A 17,139-nucleotide genomic window follows, 5' to 3' on the forward strand; every position below is an offset into this window, starting at 1 on the left:
GGTTATGTCGTTTTGACAGATGGTGCTGTAGTTAAAATAAATAGTGATGTGTATTTAACAAGTGGTGCTGTGGTTTTTATAAATGGTTATGTCGTTTTGATAGATGGTGCTGTAGTTTGAATAAATGGTGTTGTGGATTTAATAAGTGGTGCTGTGGTTTTGATAAATGGTTATGTCGTTTTGACAGATGGTGCTGTAGTTTGAATAAATGGTGTTGTGGATTTAATAAGTGGTGCTGTGGTTTTGATAAATGGTTATGTCGTTTTGACAGATGGTGCTGTAGTTTGAGTAAATGGTGTTGTGGATTTAATAAGTGGTGTTGTGGTTTTGATAAATGGTTATGTCGTTTTGACAGATGGTGCTGTAGTTTGAATAAATGGTGTTGTGGATTTAATAAGTGGTGCTGTGGTTTTGATAAATTGTGATGTCGTTTTGACAGATGGTGCTGTAGTTAAAGTAAATGGTGCTGTGGTTTTGATAAATGGTGAGGTAATTATGTATATGGCGCTGTGGTTTTGATACATGGTGCTGCAGTAATGATAAATGGTGATGTCGTTTTGATATATGGTAGAGTCACTTTGGTACCTGGTGTGGTCAATTTATATACGGTGTTGTTGCTTTGATAACTGGTGCTGTAATTTTCATAGATGGTGCTTTTGTTTTGATAAATAGTGCTGTGGTAATGATAAATGGTGATGTCGTTTTGATATATGGTGGTGTCACTTTGGTACCTGGTAGTGTCATTTTATATATGGTGCTGTTATTTTTATAAATGGTGCTGTAATTTTGCTATATGGTGATGTTGTTTTTATAAATGGTTATACTATTTAATGTATGGTGATGGTCTTTTTATAAATGGTGATACTATTTTGGTATATGGTGATGTTCTATTTATAAATGACGATACTATTTTAATGTATGGTGATGTTGTTTTTATATATGGTTATACTATTGTGATGTATGGTAATGTTTTTTTTATAAATGGTTATACTATTTTGCTATGTGGTGATGTTCTTTTTATACATGGTGATACTATTTTGATGTATGGTTCGGTTCTGTTATTTTTTATTACGATGATGATGATCTATTTATAGATGACCTGTTTGTTTACTGGAACATTTTGATCGGTTATTTTAAATTATGGAGACCTGTGTTTTATATACACTCTAATCTGAGTTTCATCATATCTTGACTGTTATTTATTCTAAAGTATTTCATTTCCTGCATAGATAACTTGCAGACAAAATCAGGCATGATCTTTTCATATTCAAAAAATGTCCACAAGTTAAAGGTTTTTTTCAAAATTGCTTCCATTGTTTTCATCAGTTAAACATTTCAATTTTAATTTTAATTTATCAATCTCAGAGAAAAACATTTAACTCTTTCCTTCATGAGCATATTGTGAAAAATGGCCGTTTTCATTGAAAAGCCTCCTGTTACAAGTTCAACTGCTATGGAACTATGAAAAATGCTTTGATACTGATAAAAATTGGCACAAGTGTTGACCGGACAATAGCCTGTGTCTTAAATTTCCTGTAACATTGGCAAAAGGGGAACGTCTCAAAACTGCCAAAAATCACTATTTTGCATTGTTTTTTCTTTCAATCAAAACAAACTGAGTTCAAAGTGCTGCAACTTCTCAATGGATTGAGATGGAGCAAAAGGCTTTTCAGCGTTGGTTACACGTTACCTTACGATCGACCTGAGGCTATTTAGCCTGTCACATGTCCACAATTTTCCTGGCGATGAGGGCGACTGTTGCCTACTTCACCCCCCCCCCCCCCAAAAAAAAAAATACAAAAAAAAACAGAAAAGGGCACATCCCCTTGATGTACCATTTTGATGGGGGCGGCGCCGAAAAAATGGTCACTTTTTTAACAACATTTCTCAAACGAAAAACAGTGTTTAGGGCCTAAATAGGGCATTTTTTCACTGTTTAATGCCTCAAAAAGGTGAGGGGGTCTACAAGCCGTCAAAACACGTCTATATGAGGTAAAGGGTTAAAGGAGGTTTCGCCATATTTTTCTCAGAAATAAGTAAATGACCATCTCCACAGTTCAGAAAGACATCACCATGTATAAAATCACAGCACTATGTATAAAATGACAACACCATATACCAAAACAGTATAACCATATACCAAACGGCATAACAACATTTCAAAACGACATTACCATTTATCAAAAACACAGAACTATTGATTAAAACCACCTCACCATTTATCAAATCCATAGCACGGTTTATTGAAACGACATAACCATTTATCAAAATTACAGCACCATCTTACAAATCGACATAATCATTTATCAAAATTACAGCACCATCCAACAAAACGACATAACCATTTATCAAAATTACAATACCATATATAAATACCAAAGGACCATCTTACAAAACGACATAACCATTTATCAAAATTACTGCACCATCTATAACAACCATTGCATCAACTAAAAGAACGACCTAACCATTTATCAAATCCACAGCACCATCTTACAAAACGACATAACCATTTATAAAAAATACAGCACCATCTATAACAACCATAGCATCAACTAAAAGAACGACCTAACTATTTATCAAATCGACAGCACCATCTAACAAATCGACATAACCATTTATCAAAATTACAGCACCATCTATAACAACCACAGCACCATCTAACAAAACGACATAACAATTTATCAAAATTACAGCACCATCTAACAAAACGACATAACCATTTATCAAAATTACAGCACTATCTATAACAACAACAGCACCATCTAACAAAACGACATAACCATTTATCAAAATTACAGCACTATCTATAACAACCACAGCACCATCTAACAAAACGACATAACCATTTATCAAAATTACAGCACCATCTATAACAACCATAGCATCAACTAAAAGATCGACCTAACCATTTATCAAATCGACAGCACTATCTAACAAAACGACATAACCATTTATCAAAATAACAGCACCTTCTATAAAAACCACAGCACCATCTTACAAAACGAGATAACCATTTATCAAATTCACAGCACCGTCTTTTAACATGACTGCACCATATATCTAAATTACATCACCATCTATCTGAACGACATCACCATATATGAAAATAACATCACCATCTATCAAAACCATAGCACCATCTATAGAAACGACATCATCATTTATCAAAAGGACATCACGACTTGATAAGAGTAAATATAAGGCAGCTATGGCGTTCCATATATAAGGACAAAGTATGATATTATAGTGGTTGATAATAATAATTGGCTATATGAATAGTTATTATAATAAGATTTTAATTCATTTAACATACATTCATATATTTAAGTTCAAAACTAAATACTTTATTTTAATCATGTAATGAGAGCTTGCTTTTTTATAAATGAATATATTGTTTGAGAGCGGATAATACAACTTTAATGACCATACACATTTGATAAGTACTTATAGTAGCTCCACTTATTACCAAAAGACTTAACGTCTTACTTAAATCATCCAATGCACTTAAAATTGAAAACCATGCAAAACTTGCCATAAAATACATTCATGTAATTACCTAAAAGTTTTTATTTACTTCTATTTCTTTCCTTTTTAATGTATACCGTTACATACCTTCTATTTTTGATTGCAGTCGATATGCAACATGATTTAGTTTCTGAAAACTGTTCAACACAATGTTATCACTATCGTGTATTTTTGTACTTTTAATAAAAGGAAAACTTGAGATTGGTCCTTGCTATATTTGTTAAAGAATGTCAATTTTTCAATTTTGCATTTATGTGTAATAAAACTGGTTCAGGATTCAACTTGTGTTTTTGTTATTTACCATAATGATCCCTTATTTTTATTTTACAAATGTTCTTGCAAACAGGTGCATGACATATATTTAGGATTGCCTATCATCCAGTGTTGACCATTTATTTTGAGGAAATATATGACAATATATTTGGATATTTTCTTAATTTACTTTGTTGTCTTTGCATTGGCTTTTGTTGTCTTTGCATTGGTTTTCCAGAATAAATTACCAGAAATTTAACTGATGACTTCATGACTACTAACCTTAAATGGTTTCTGAATCATGGGTAATAGAAAATGACAATAAAATACGATATGTGCAAATTCCTAGTAATGATATAAAAGATTACTGCTGCAACGATACTATTTTATGGAGTGCATTTTCAAAGATTGCTTCACGTAATCAAGTTAGTGACTGCTACTACAATTACGATATTTTACCAAATTTATTAATGAGGATTGTGTCATTATTTATCAAATATACTATGGAAGAAACGACATCATACTAATCGTAAATAAGTGCTTCAAGAAATGAGAACAGTGATTGATACTAAAAGTATGATATTTAACCAAAATGATTGCTTCTAAAAAAAATAGTACGTGCTGTTTAACATTCATGATATTATATATCAGATACATGAATTGCTTCATTAAATTAGGTAAGTAATTACTGCTACAATTAGTAGATTGTTCTAAATGAGTTGTTAAGGGTTGATTCATAGAAAGGGGTCAATATATGCTTATACAAATTCACATGTGACAGTTATCAAGAGAGTCTGGAAGAGGCTGTTTCTAATAGTGTTGTTTCGTTGACATTCAAAGAAAAAGTGGTGTTTTTTTCTCGGAAGTTCACTTTGACACAGTGGTGAATTTCTTAAGGTTTTTTTTTGTAAGTCTGATGATTCAGAGAGTATATCTGTCATTTTCGAATACCTGTATAGAAATATTTTGGGGACTTTGTCAGAATTTTATTCAAAAGACAAGTTTTTGAAAGAGGAAAGCTCATTTCATTCTTAAAAGGCTGATTGGAGAAAGGCATTATAGTAGAGGGATGTTCTTGTTAGTAATTGCGCAAACTGTACAAAAGGAGGGACAAGAGATTATAGGTACTGACTATTCAGGAGTAAATATGAAATGTTGATAGTAATGTAAAAATTGTATTCATTGTATTTGTGAATTGATATGTGAATTGCATGAATTGTCTACTGTAAAATATTTATTATAACTGTTTCGTTTATTATTATAGGTTCTTCCTTCATATTGCTAAATAAATATAGAACCTCATCACTGAGCGTTTCTGTCACTGAACTTCCCACGTGTAAGTGATATGAGCTGCGCGCCATGACAAAACCAACGTAATGGGTTTGCGACCAGCAAGGATCCAGACCAGCCTGCGCATTCGCGCAATATGACCCTTGTTACAGGGTTTGTAAGCGAACAGCAAAATAGATCATGATCAGACTGCGTGTATGCACAGGCTAGTCGATCTGGATCCATGCTGGTCGCAAACCCGTTACGTTGGTTTTGTCGTGACACGGCTCATATGTCCTATTGACTTAAACTTTCTAAATCAGAGACATTTAATGTATTTTGACGTCTCTGATAACATTTAAAAGTGTTGCTCCATATTTTTTGAATGAAACACGTACATGTCCTTTAAATGATTATGCCCTATAAACACTTAGAAAAACGTCTATGTTCGGTTTTATCTACTCTGCATTATGTAAAAAAATTTACATGTACAAAAGTCATATAAGAACTATTTTCGCAGCATTTTGATTTATAAATGAACAGAGTTTAAATTATAAAGTTTCTCATCGTGACAGGAATGAAAAAATTTAGTAACATTACACCTTCTCACCATAAGGGCGGAGTTACGGTTTTTATCGTAACCTTACGGTTTCTACCGAAACCTCTTCTCACTGGTGTCCCCGTAATGTACCTACCGCTAATGGTGGGTCAATAGCGATTACCGCTGAGCATACCAGCAGAGCATTTTAACTTAGATTGCTTTGCCAGCTTAGCATACCAGCAGAGTATTTTTACACTATATTTTGGAATGCCCTGCTTGATTGCTTACCCAGCTGCCTTTTTGCTTAGCTCACTGTTAACTGCAAACTTTTCACATACCGCATATAGCATACTGCGTCGCGACACAGCCTAAAGAAAACTAAGAATAGAACAAACATGAAAACCGTCGGAAATGAATCGGTAGCACTTACTTAGACCATTTCACGCCTTTTTTCAATATCATGTTAGTTTGTTAATAAGAAGTTGAACTTTAAAGTTGTTGTTTTTTTTTCTGACGGATCTTCGAAATTTGTGACGTCGGCAGTGAAATGCCCTTGTTTAACATGAGAATTCGGCGATTGATTGACTCCAGCCTTAAATCAGCCCGTTGCTTGTTTTACCTTAATACGAATTAATCCGCTGCCCTAAAAAATACACGGTTGTCAAAAAAATACGTACTACAAATTCATTACCGGACAAAACATGTTACTAAAACCATTAAGTTATCGTAGAATGATTTTTTTAATTATCATGAAATACCTGAAAAATCAAAGACAATAATGACTTTTGTTGGCAATTTTATGCTAGTGTTAAGTACTACTTCACTGACATGTGAAATTTGTTTTTCGATTCCAATTGATAGAAAACCATTAACAACCCTTTTAAAGTTGTAATATTGCAATGTTCCGAGCAAGCAGAATTTTCTTATAGATGTAAATGTGTTTACTTTTTTTATTTTCTTACCTCGTCCAGTTAAAAATTCATTTTATCTGAATCAACGGGTGCCATAAATCCATATCAGTTCAGGAACGGGGAAATATTCCAAATTAGCCCGAAATGATTACGCACCGTGAAAAAGAAAAAGAAGAAAAAACAACCAAAAGAAAAAATAATTAATTAAATTAAATTTAATTTCGAATTTCACTTGTCGATTTGTTCTCTCATTCTTATCTGAAAATGCGTGGCCGTGATCATCACGTGTATATTAAATTTTAAAGAAAAAGCCGAGCCCAGCTTTGGAAATAGTAAGCAATATCTCAGCAACATGAAACGCGGTCATTTTAAGCGCGCTTATAAATATGCGACATGGTACCATGCAGTCTTTATCCAGAAGTTGAAGAAGAGTCAAAAAAAGTATTGCAAGTCGCGCGATGCTATATATCAACAAGATGATGGAGAGTGAATTGTTTATCAAGCGTTGTTTTGACTACAATATTCTGTCACGCATTTTTAAGAATCAACAATATAATAATGTGAAAAACAAACACATCATTATTAAAATATTACAAGTCATTGAATCGGGATTTTTTTTATTATTATCATTATTATATTTTGACCACAGCTGTTTTCTCTCCTATACATATACAAGTTTTAAAAACACAAGTACATTGTATTTGTTATCCACATGACCACAAGCGCTGTGCCGGTTTCAAAGGCTAATCGTCCACTGACATTTTAATGGTCTATAACCATGAGAAATATGTATGCAATTTTACTAAATCTACGTCCTCTGACCATGCTCTGTTGAGACAAATTAGTGTCTTGTCAGTCCACCTAGACCTGGAACTGCGGAAACACACGATTTATTTCGCGAGCCGTCAATAAATATACAAGTACATAAAACATTCAGATGCATCAGCTTTAATATGCTTCGGGACCCATTTTAAATTTCAAGTTTTGTTGCAAAATATCTTTATTTACATTTTCTTCAAAATGGAAAGAATATGTTTTCTTATCCCCGTATACAAATAATAGACTGTGCAACTGTCTGATTTCATGAAATGAGCAGGGAACCAGTCTAAAGTAAATGATTCGTAAACATGTTGTCACCTTAAACGCTTCAAATGGTATGGTGGCTGATTTGGTACACTTTGCACGTTGCGTTGTCCATAAGGACAAAGTCCGACAACGAACCGTTAGGCGCTTTATCGTGCTGTCACTAGCGACAACACGACGCCATAAAGCGTTTCAAATCAGCCACCAGTACTGTGGATGATTTGGTACACTTTGCGCGTTGCTTTGTCGATAGCAACAACACTACCTATATCGTTATCGCCTTTTCATCTTGTCGCTAGCGAAACACGCCAAACGGTTACTTGCGGCGCCGTCATCTTGTCATCCTGTCTCTAGCGAAGCACGCCAAATGGCGCGTTGTCGTGCAACGCATTGTCGTTGATATAGCTTGATTAATAAGCCAATCCTTCGATTTGAGCCGAGCGACAATGTGACATCGCGACAACATGCCGCACGACAACGCGCCGATTGGCAAGCATCGTTAGCGACAGGACGACAAGACGATAGTCGCCGTTTGGCGCTTTGTCGTGCTGTCGCTCGCGACAACACGACACACAAAAGCGTTCCAAATCAGCCACCATATAGTTGCGTGTATCACTTGTTCCGTATACACTTGAGTAACAATAGTTGTAATTATTGATATTTTGGGAATAGGAGCATTTATCTATCAAGATAAATGTAATATTTTGGGAAATCGGTAACAATTATTATTGTTTAATAATACTTTCTTCAGTATCCCTAATGGAATTATACACTTACGATAGTGTCCGTATGAGGCTTGTCATTATGCCAATTTACTGTGTTTCTGCAGGGTTACATGTATAATACATCCATTTCCTTTTGATAAAACAATATACTAACAAATATCGACCTGACAGTCAGTAGGGATCAATTATTTTCCCTTGGACAAAGAATGAATAATTAAATGCCCACAATAATTACTCCCTGTAACGACCAAGCCTCTTGAATTAACTTGACTTCAGCGAAAGCTATAATTAATTCAAAAGGTCGATAAATTCACTACCGTAGAGAACACAATGTCGGATAAACCTGAAATAGAATTCTTACTTTGTACAAAAAGTCTATTTTACAATCTTTAAAGTAGAAGGAGTTATTTTTTTACCAATGCATTGTTGCAGATTCATTAATATTAACATAGAAATGTATACAAAATAAACAATAATAATCACTATCGTTACAACCTCCCTTCAATAAAAATGAGTGTTTTAAGTCTACTATGAAAGCACAGTTGAATCATTAAATCATCAAAAATGAGTTAACAGAACTTCTAAACATAGTAACAATTAAAGTGATCTTTGATCAGGAAACACTGTGTAAATAGATATTTGTAAGAAAAAGACTTTTAAAGCGATTAAAAAAGTTTGTTTAGCCTTTTTGAAAAATGAGATGTAAAACTATCTGTATTGATCGTACGTTACTCGGTCCTATCAAGTTCAGAATGGTATCATTTATGGATCGCAAGCTGTTTAACACCGATAAAAGCAGTTTGTATCCTCGACAAATAATAATAATAACATTGTCGGCGTCGGCGTCGATGTCCTACTGAAAGGAATGGATTGAAACTTCACACACCTGTTTTTTTGTTCTCTGTGATAATCTTACATGAAATTGCACAAGTCTCATAACTCTGATTTGCTTTTTTGCATATTTATGCCCCTTTTTCGACTTAGAATTTTTGTTAAGTTTTGCGTGTAAGCTGGTATCTCCATAACTACTGAAAGGAATGGATTGAAACTTTACAGTTCTTCTCTGTGATTATCTTACATTATTGACACGAGTCCCATAACTCTGATTTCCTTTTTTGCATATTTACGTGTAAGCTGGTATCTCCATAAAAATAGAAGGGAATGGATTGAAACTTCGTAAGCTTCGTGTCAGTGATTATCTTACATGATTGGTAAAAGTACCATTAAATTTGATTTTCTTTTTTGCATAATTAAGCCACTTTCACAACTTAGAAGTTCTTAAAGTGACATTATGCTCATATTTTCATAGTCAAGTTGAGCTGAATTTACTTTATAGTTCTAAAGATTGACTGTCAAAATGGTGTTTGACAAACAGTTGATATTGGAAAATGTTTAGAATAAAATTATAAATCTACCTAAAATTTAAATTTTATAAACTAAGCGTTATACGTAAATTCTAACGGATATTTACAGAAATTTCATTTGGATCTGTGTGTTATCTGTTGTTTATGTGAAGTTAATTATTAAATTAAAAAGGATTATGGCAAAATGAAAACATATTTTGATCTTCACCCATTCACTCACTATATACCCTTGGATGGGCATAATGTCACTTGAATTCAGTTTTTGTGTGTAAGCTGGTATCTTCATAACTACAGAAGAGTTTGTGCTTTTGTGTGACAAATTTATGCATTTATAATAATCAAGCAGTGATTTATTTGATAAAACATTTTAATAACAAGCCATTGTACCTGTCGGACAATTTTATGTTTTCATATAGGTAAGCATTATTATGCTCAATGAAACACCCTTGTGGCAACTCTTTCGAATTGTCGATCGTTCCTGTCCTCTGACAGCTCTTGTTATCTTCTTATAAACTCTAAAAAAAAAAAATTTTTTATCTCCGACCTATGAGTCACAAAGTACTAATTAGGCTATTTAATCTCCTAGGTAGGAGTTATTAAGTCTTACGTATTCTGATTAGTCTTTTTTTTATCTCCTTTGGACGATTTACTCTCTTCAGAACATTATAAACTGGCACCAGGACGCTTCCGTAGGTAAACTCATACTTCTGGAGTGATAAATCTAAAACAGTCTTAAACAAATTAAAAGATATAAATTATAATCTATATACTTGTTAATGATTGGATCCCGATCATTATATCTTTAAACAAGCTCATATTAATACAAACCATTACTGCATATTAACTCCCCTTAACTACAAAATGAAAATTAGATTGAAAGAATAATGGCGTATGTATTGATAGAGACCACATATTATTAGTTTAATGAACTGCGTTTCGTTAATCTGAAAAGTAATTAAATTGAATTATTCTGACTAGCAAAAATGTGAAGCAGCAATAATAACTCAGTATACTTCATGTCAATAGAGCTCTTCTTTATTTTTTTCTCTTCAAATAATTCTATAATTTAGCCCTGAATAGCATATGATATTTTGATTATTTCTTTATCTTCTTTTACGTGTTAATATCGCATGAAAAACGGAGAAGGTTACAAATATAGATGATATTGATCTATCATTGGAACAGCCTGTGTTTTCTCCAATAGCGATTATCCGAGTCACTCGTACTCATATTGTGTGAACCGTATTAATTCAGAACATTCCCATTCAGTTATTATTTGAACAATGATCGTACCTGTGTTTACTTAATCGACTTGATGCAGTTTTCTATGGAAACACCCCATTTTTTGAGGAATATTTTTATCATAGTGTCATATTGAATACCGGAGTCGATAGCATTAATTGTTATATTTATCAGGAATAATTGCTATAACGTTAAACAAATCGATTCCGACTCGTGATGATTCGCCAAGTCTACAAGACAGGAACTCCGACAAGTAATTCTTCAAAAGGTGCAAGGAGTATAATTGTAAATTGATTATATTTTGGCTGTGAGGAATTAAAATCTTCGGAGAGTTGATGGCTCGCAACTATGGCTGCCGTAGTGTCTATAATGAATCAGAGGCGGTTCCGGAAGTCGTACGAGCGTCCGGACCGCATGAACAGTGACGACGGGGACCAGCTATGGGTTTTTCAACCACATGCCAAACACGGCAGTCGAATGGGTTCACACGGCTCAGACGGAAGTAAAACAGCACTAGACACGAGTAAATCATCGCCATCGCATCTAAGCGATCCATTGTCACCATGCAGCGGTTGCAGCATACCAATCGCGCATCGTTGTCATTTACAGACATGCGAAAGGATCACAATTAACGTCAGTGGACAATATTATGAAATTTGGGCATCAATTTTAAATAAACATCCTGACACTTTACTCGGTAATCCGGAAAAACGTCTTCAATTTTACGATAGACAAAGAGACGAATATTTTTTCGACAGACATAGACCAACATTTGAAGCAGTTTTCAATTATTATAAATATGGTGGCTACCTCCACAGACCAGAGCCAGTTCCAGATGATATTTTTCTGTCGGAATTAGATTTCTATGAAATAGAAAAAGACATTGTGGACCATTATAAAAAGGAAGAAGGATATATCGAAGAAGAAAAGATCCTTCCTGAGAATGCCATACAACGAAAAATTTGGATGTTGGTGGAATACCCAGAAACCTCGTGCGTCGCCTATGCAATTGCAATCGTTTCCGTGATAATAACTGTGTTGTCAATAGTTTTATTCTGCATTGAAACTATTCCAGGTTTAAAAAAAGAGTGTGAAAAAGATGATCCCGTGGATTTTGTTAACCCGTTTTTTATACTTGAAACCATCTGCACAGCTTTTTTCACGATTGAAGTGTTTGTGCGCTTCTTTTCGTGTCCAAACAAATTGCTCTACTTCAAAGACTTCAAGAATCTTGTCGATGTGACGGCCGTTATACCTTATTACATTACTCTATCGAACAGCCTTACAAGTCAGAGCTGCGAATCCTCAAAATCCAGCACTTCCCTAGCATTCTTACGTGTTGTTCGATTAGTTCGGATATTCAAATTAACAAAGCATTCCGCAGGACTTCAGGTCTTGATCCTTACTTTCAAAGCGTCACTTGAAGGACTTCTACTGTTTCTTGTTGCAATGAGCGTTTGTATTCTTTTGTTTTCTAGTGCAATATATTATGCTGAACACGAAATTGATGGCTCACAAATTAGTAGTATTCCAGACGGGTTTTGGTGGGCACTAATCACAATGTGCACTGTCGGTTACGGGGATCAGGTCCCTATCGGATTTTGGGGGAAAATTATTGGATCAATGTGTGCCCTTTCAGGGGTTTTAACTCTAGCTATACCTGTCCCAATTATTACAGAAAATTTTAACAAGTTTTATGCTCACAAAACTGGAAGGGGACGAACCTGAGTCATGTTTTAATGTTATTTCAGCACATATTCAGAAATCTATAAATGAGAATTAGAACAAGCAATGGATATACATTATGTTCGCATTGGATATGAACTCAATTGGCTAATTTTAAGTAAATTGAACAAGCTAATAACAGGTAATATCATTAAATGTCATTCGTACTGATATTAAATATTTCAGTAAACAATATCCTTAAAGATATTCAAATTGTCTACATGCAAAAGCAAACACACTAAAACGAAAACGATATCACCATACAAAGGATGAGTAACCGTTATTTAGGAATATGTATGAATTCCATTTATGTTAAAATATAAAATCAACGGAACAATTTGTACAACATAACAACATTTCCTAATAATATATTTTTAGTAACAAGAAGAGATTTTGCATGTTAACTTTGAATGTAAATTTTCATTCCAAATAGATTAGCTGAACATCGTTCTGACAAGTATGACATCTATACACAATGGTTTGAAGATGTATCACACACACACACACACACACGCACGCACGCACGCGCGCACACACACACATACAAACCAAAGAGCCTGGAATAATATGCATAATTATACCTTATAATGTTATAACACATTTTGATTTTTCACAAACAAACAAATATAGTTTAAATTTGACCGAGTTTTTAAATAATAAATATTAATAGGTTATAACTATTGTATAACTTGTATATGAATTCTTAGACACATTGTAATTTTTATAGACATGATTTTTTTTATATCTTTCGTTTATTTCATTATTCTTCATGCTGTAAATATTTTTTCTCTTACAAAATTGTTATTTTACCTTTTTCAATAGAAATTCGATGGTATTATTTTGACAACAGGTTGAATGCCTTGCCTATATTTCAATTTCAATCAAACTGAGTTCGCCTCCTTTATGTCAAATTTTGCAATAAATCCACTCTGATACTTTTAAGTAGTTACTCAGTACGATATAACAATTTTCTTATCATTATCACTGCCGTTTTAAAGTCAATCATACTGACGTAATTCCGCAAGAGCTATTTGGTACGGAAAATTAGCCTGTTTAAACCAAACTATATTTAACATGTTTGGTTTTCAATATCAAACCTTTCTTGAAGTAATTCATCTAAACGTTTGATTTAAAGCACATATTCTGAAATCATTATTAAATGAATTCCAGAGAATTTTTCGTGAAGGGAATTTTAAACAAAGACGTTAATATAAAAGCAGTATGTGTGTAAATAAAAGAAAGTAAGAAATCAAATAAAGATCAAAAACTAATTTCTGTTCTTATTCTAAACTGAAATGAATGAAAACGTTTATAATCTTTTGAGTATCTTTTAATTATCATTAGTTTGTTTTTAATTCATAGACTTTTGTATGATATTAAAAGATTGGCTTATAATATATTCAAGTCTTGATTTGCGTGGCACTAAAGTCATATTTTTAATTGACCACATTATTTAGATTTAAGATAATAACACATTACAATGTACTATATTTTGTAGATGTTCAATGCTTGACAAATAATTTACTCGTAATATATTCTCCAGAAATAAACACTTCCATAGCAAGGCTAATTTATGCTGTATTTATTCTATTTCTTTTTTAATTTCTTCGTATAAAGAATTGTATTACTTGTTTGTAATATATATCTTATCATTTAACATATCTTACATCAAAACAGTTATGTATAAAAATGAAATACATGGCAACAATTATCATAGATATCTAGATATGAATTAAAAAAAAAACAATATTCGAAAAATAACAGTCTGAAGTAAAGCCTTACAGTCGGCTGTAGGGTTAAAAGTAATGTCGTTTGAGTATTGCTTAATAAGATTTTCTTAATGTTGAAAAATGAAATTATTATAAATATTAAAAATATACCTTTAAGACCATTTATGTGGCCGATAAAAACGGTTATTTTCATCATTACCTGCTTTTTTTCTAGAAGTAATGTAAACTTATGTACATAAACGAAATCAATAAAATGAACGTTATAAATTATTAACTAGATCTTTAGGGGCAACACAAATCAATATGTAACAGAAGCATTGCTAATTAAATTCTATAATAAATAAGATAAAATGTTATAATACACTTTGCTTAGTCATTGTTTGATAGTTTCGTCATAATAGAATTATTAGAAAATAATGTTTAAATGCATAAGAGGTTTTTAAAAGATATGCATTTTTACACATTAGTCATTTGTTCTTTTTTCTGCTAATCTAAGTGTATCCTATATCTCTAGATCATTGACAGGTTCTTATATATACTATTATTAGATTTGTCCTTTATTGAATGAAATGTCTGCGTCAGATGGCTCACCAGTATTGAATTATGCACCATATGTTAGGCAAGGAGAGACAAAAATGTACATACGTCACATATACAATTTCTCATATATTTAGCAAAATGTATTTGTATTATTTTTACTTCTTCATAATCAACGTATAGTAGTGATAGGTATATTTAACCTCGTGTGTTCTCTATATAAACGTATTGTTTTATTCAATTTTTGATTACATTCTAAGCATGTATTGATTTTCTAGACATATTACTCCGACAAAGAGAGGTAAACATGGTGAAAACATATTTGAAAACAATTCAAAATACGTGACTCAGACAATTTTACAAGATTCAATTCCTTTTGCGAGTTTTGAAAAAGAGACTAGAATTAGGTTAGGATTTCGCAGTTACTTCTAGGTTATAGCGAGTATTCTAATAAGACGTAAGTTTTCTTGAAGAATTGGATTTTGCTGAAGTGGCTTTCTCAGGATGATGTACATATAGCAGCGGTAATTGAAATCAATTACAACACGGTATAACACGTCAGTGTCGCGTTCTATATCACTTGTATAGATTTTTGTTGAAGTAACGTGTTCCAATTCTGCCTACTCGGAACCAGTCATCAATTAGTAATTTCAATAATCTATTCAACTGAAGCGTACCGTTGTTTCTACTAAAACCATGAGTTACCGTTCGATACTCTCAATAATATACGATCCCTTGATAGAAGTATGTATCTCAAAAACAGGCTTATTCTCTTGTACAAAGCACGCTTCGGTTCGATAACAGTTATAGTTCCGTGGGGAATTTATATAATCAAAATAATAGAGAACAATAAAGACTATCGGGATATTTTCAATGAAAATTGACTTTAACAAATTATAGTGCGGGAAAGTCTATCAGATTTATTTGAATGTTAACACAATTTTTTCTATTGATGTTTCCTGTGAAAACATCTGAATTGTCTATGTACATTTCGTTTACTAAAAAACAAATTGTCTTTCGGCAAAGAAAATTATAATTGCAGAATATTTTATTGAAAGAGTAATAACACTCCGTGTAATCTGTTACACATTACAATTCAGATGCATATATATTCAGTTGAATTAAAATTAAAATATGCATAAGAAAATATGGAGGTATAACAAGTGTTGATGTATACTGATTTGTTTAAGGTTGTTATTCGTACGATATGTATACTCTAATTCATATTACTTAAGTGAATCACGCATATAACATAGTTTTAGAACAAAAGCAAAGCGATTCGTTATAATGATTGCATATAACGTTTGTGTCATGGTATTGATACTATTGGCTCAATATTTTTCCTGTAAGGATTACTTGCATAATAAACAGAACTAAACAAAAAAAATTTAAAAAGCACAAAAGAAATGATGATAACGATGATGATTATTTTAAACAACGAACGGAATTACAAAACAAATGTGAAAAATATTTGTGATAAGTAAATAAGTAATTTTTTACTTTTTATTTCTTCACAAACAAACTGTTCTTGTAGATTTTATTTCATTATTGATTATGAAAAGCATATAGCTAGTTCTATTGCATGCGTTTTACGTACTAGAGAGAGGGTTACTGTAGTCGCTGGTTAATTATAGAAATGTCCCGAAGGAGAATTCTCCTAGAATTATTACCGTTGTAATCAATACTTATTCAGTCTCTGAGCCGTCCTGGAACAAAAATTGTCGAAATTAACGCACTATTTCCCGACAAGTTTCTCCTAAGAAAATGATTAACAGTAAAAAAAACCCTCCACGATAGAGCTAATATTTTTCTATGATTAACTCAGATGAAATAACAGGAAAAAATGAGACCATTAAACGATTCCATAGAAACGGTTGTTTCGTCATTAAATTACCAACAATATATTCATTTTTGGCGAAATTTAGTTAGTTCTTAATACACGTAATTGAGAAATCAATCTGAGAATTGGTTACTCAAATACTTTCTCTCATAATACATAAACCACTATTGGAGGTAACATTTAAAATTTCATTTATTAATATATTTTTGTGCAATGTACAAAAATGTCATAACAATATTTGCAAAAAACTTATATTGTTTAACACTGAAGTTTTAAAACTAATTTTCATGTTAAAGTTTTACCTTCGCCAATAGGATATGAATTTAAAGGAATCATTTATTAATGAATTATTCGATTTTGCAAAGTGTTAAATAAATTAATAGCTCAATTAT

General features: G+C 32.5%; 1 protein-coding gene across 1 annotated transcript; it reads left to right on the top strand.

The window, feature by feature from the left end:
- The first annotated feature begins 10,883 nt into the window (after positions 1–10,883).
- LOC132725270 (potassium voltage-gated channel subfamily A member 1-like) lies at positions 10,884–15,925 on the top strand. The gene has a single exon (XM_060710368.1). The coding sequence runs from the start codon at positions 11,264–11,266 to the stop codon at positions 12,641–12,643; it is 1,380 nt and encodes a 459-aa protein (XP_060566351.1). The 5' UTR covers positions 10,884–11,263; the 3' UTR covers positions 12,644–15,925.
- The last annotated feature ends 1,214 nt before the right edge of the window (positions 15,926–17,139 follow it).

The sequence above is a fragment of the Ruditapes philippinarum genome, unplaced genomic scaffold (assembly GCF_026571515.1).
Source record: "Ruditapes philippinarum isolate M1 unplaced genomic scaffold, ASM2657151v2 ctg4151_1_1_1_1, whole genome shotgun sequence".
Classification (NCBI taxonomy): Eukaryota; Metazoa; Mollusca; class Bivalvia; order Venerida; family Veneridae; genus Ruditapes; species Ruditapes philippinarum.

What these genes read in the sequence shown, in the direction of transcription:
- LOC132725270 (XM_060710368.1), top strand. Translation starts at nt 11,264, where the DNA reads ATGGCTGCCGTAGTGTCTATAATGAATCAGAGGCGGTTCCGGAAGTCG.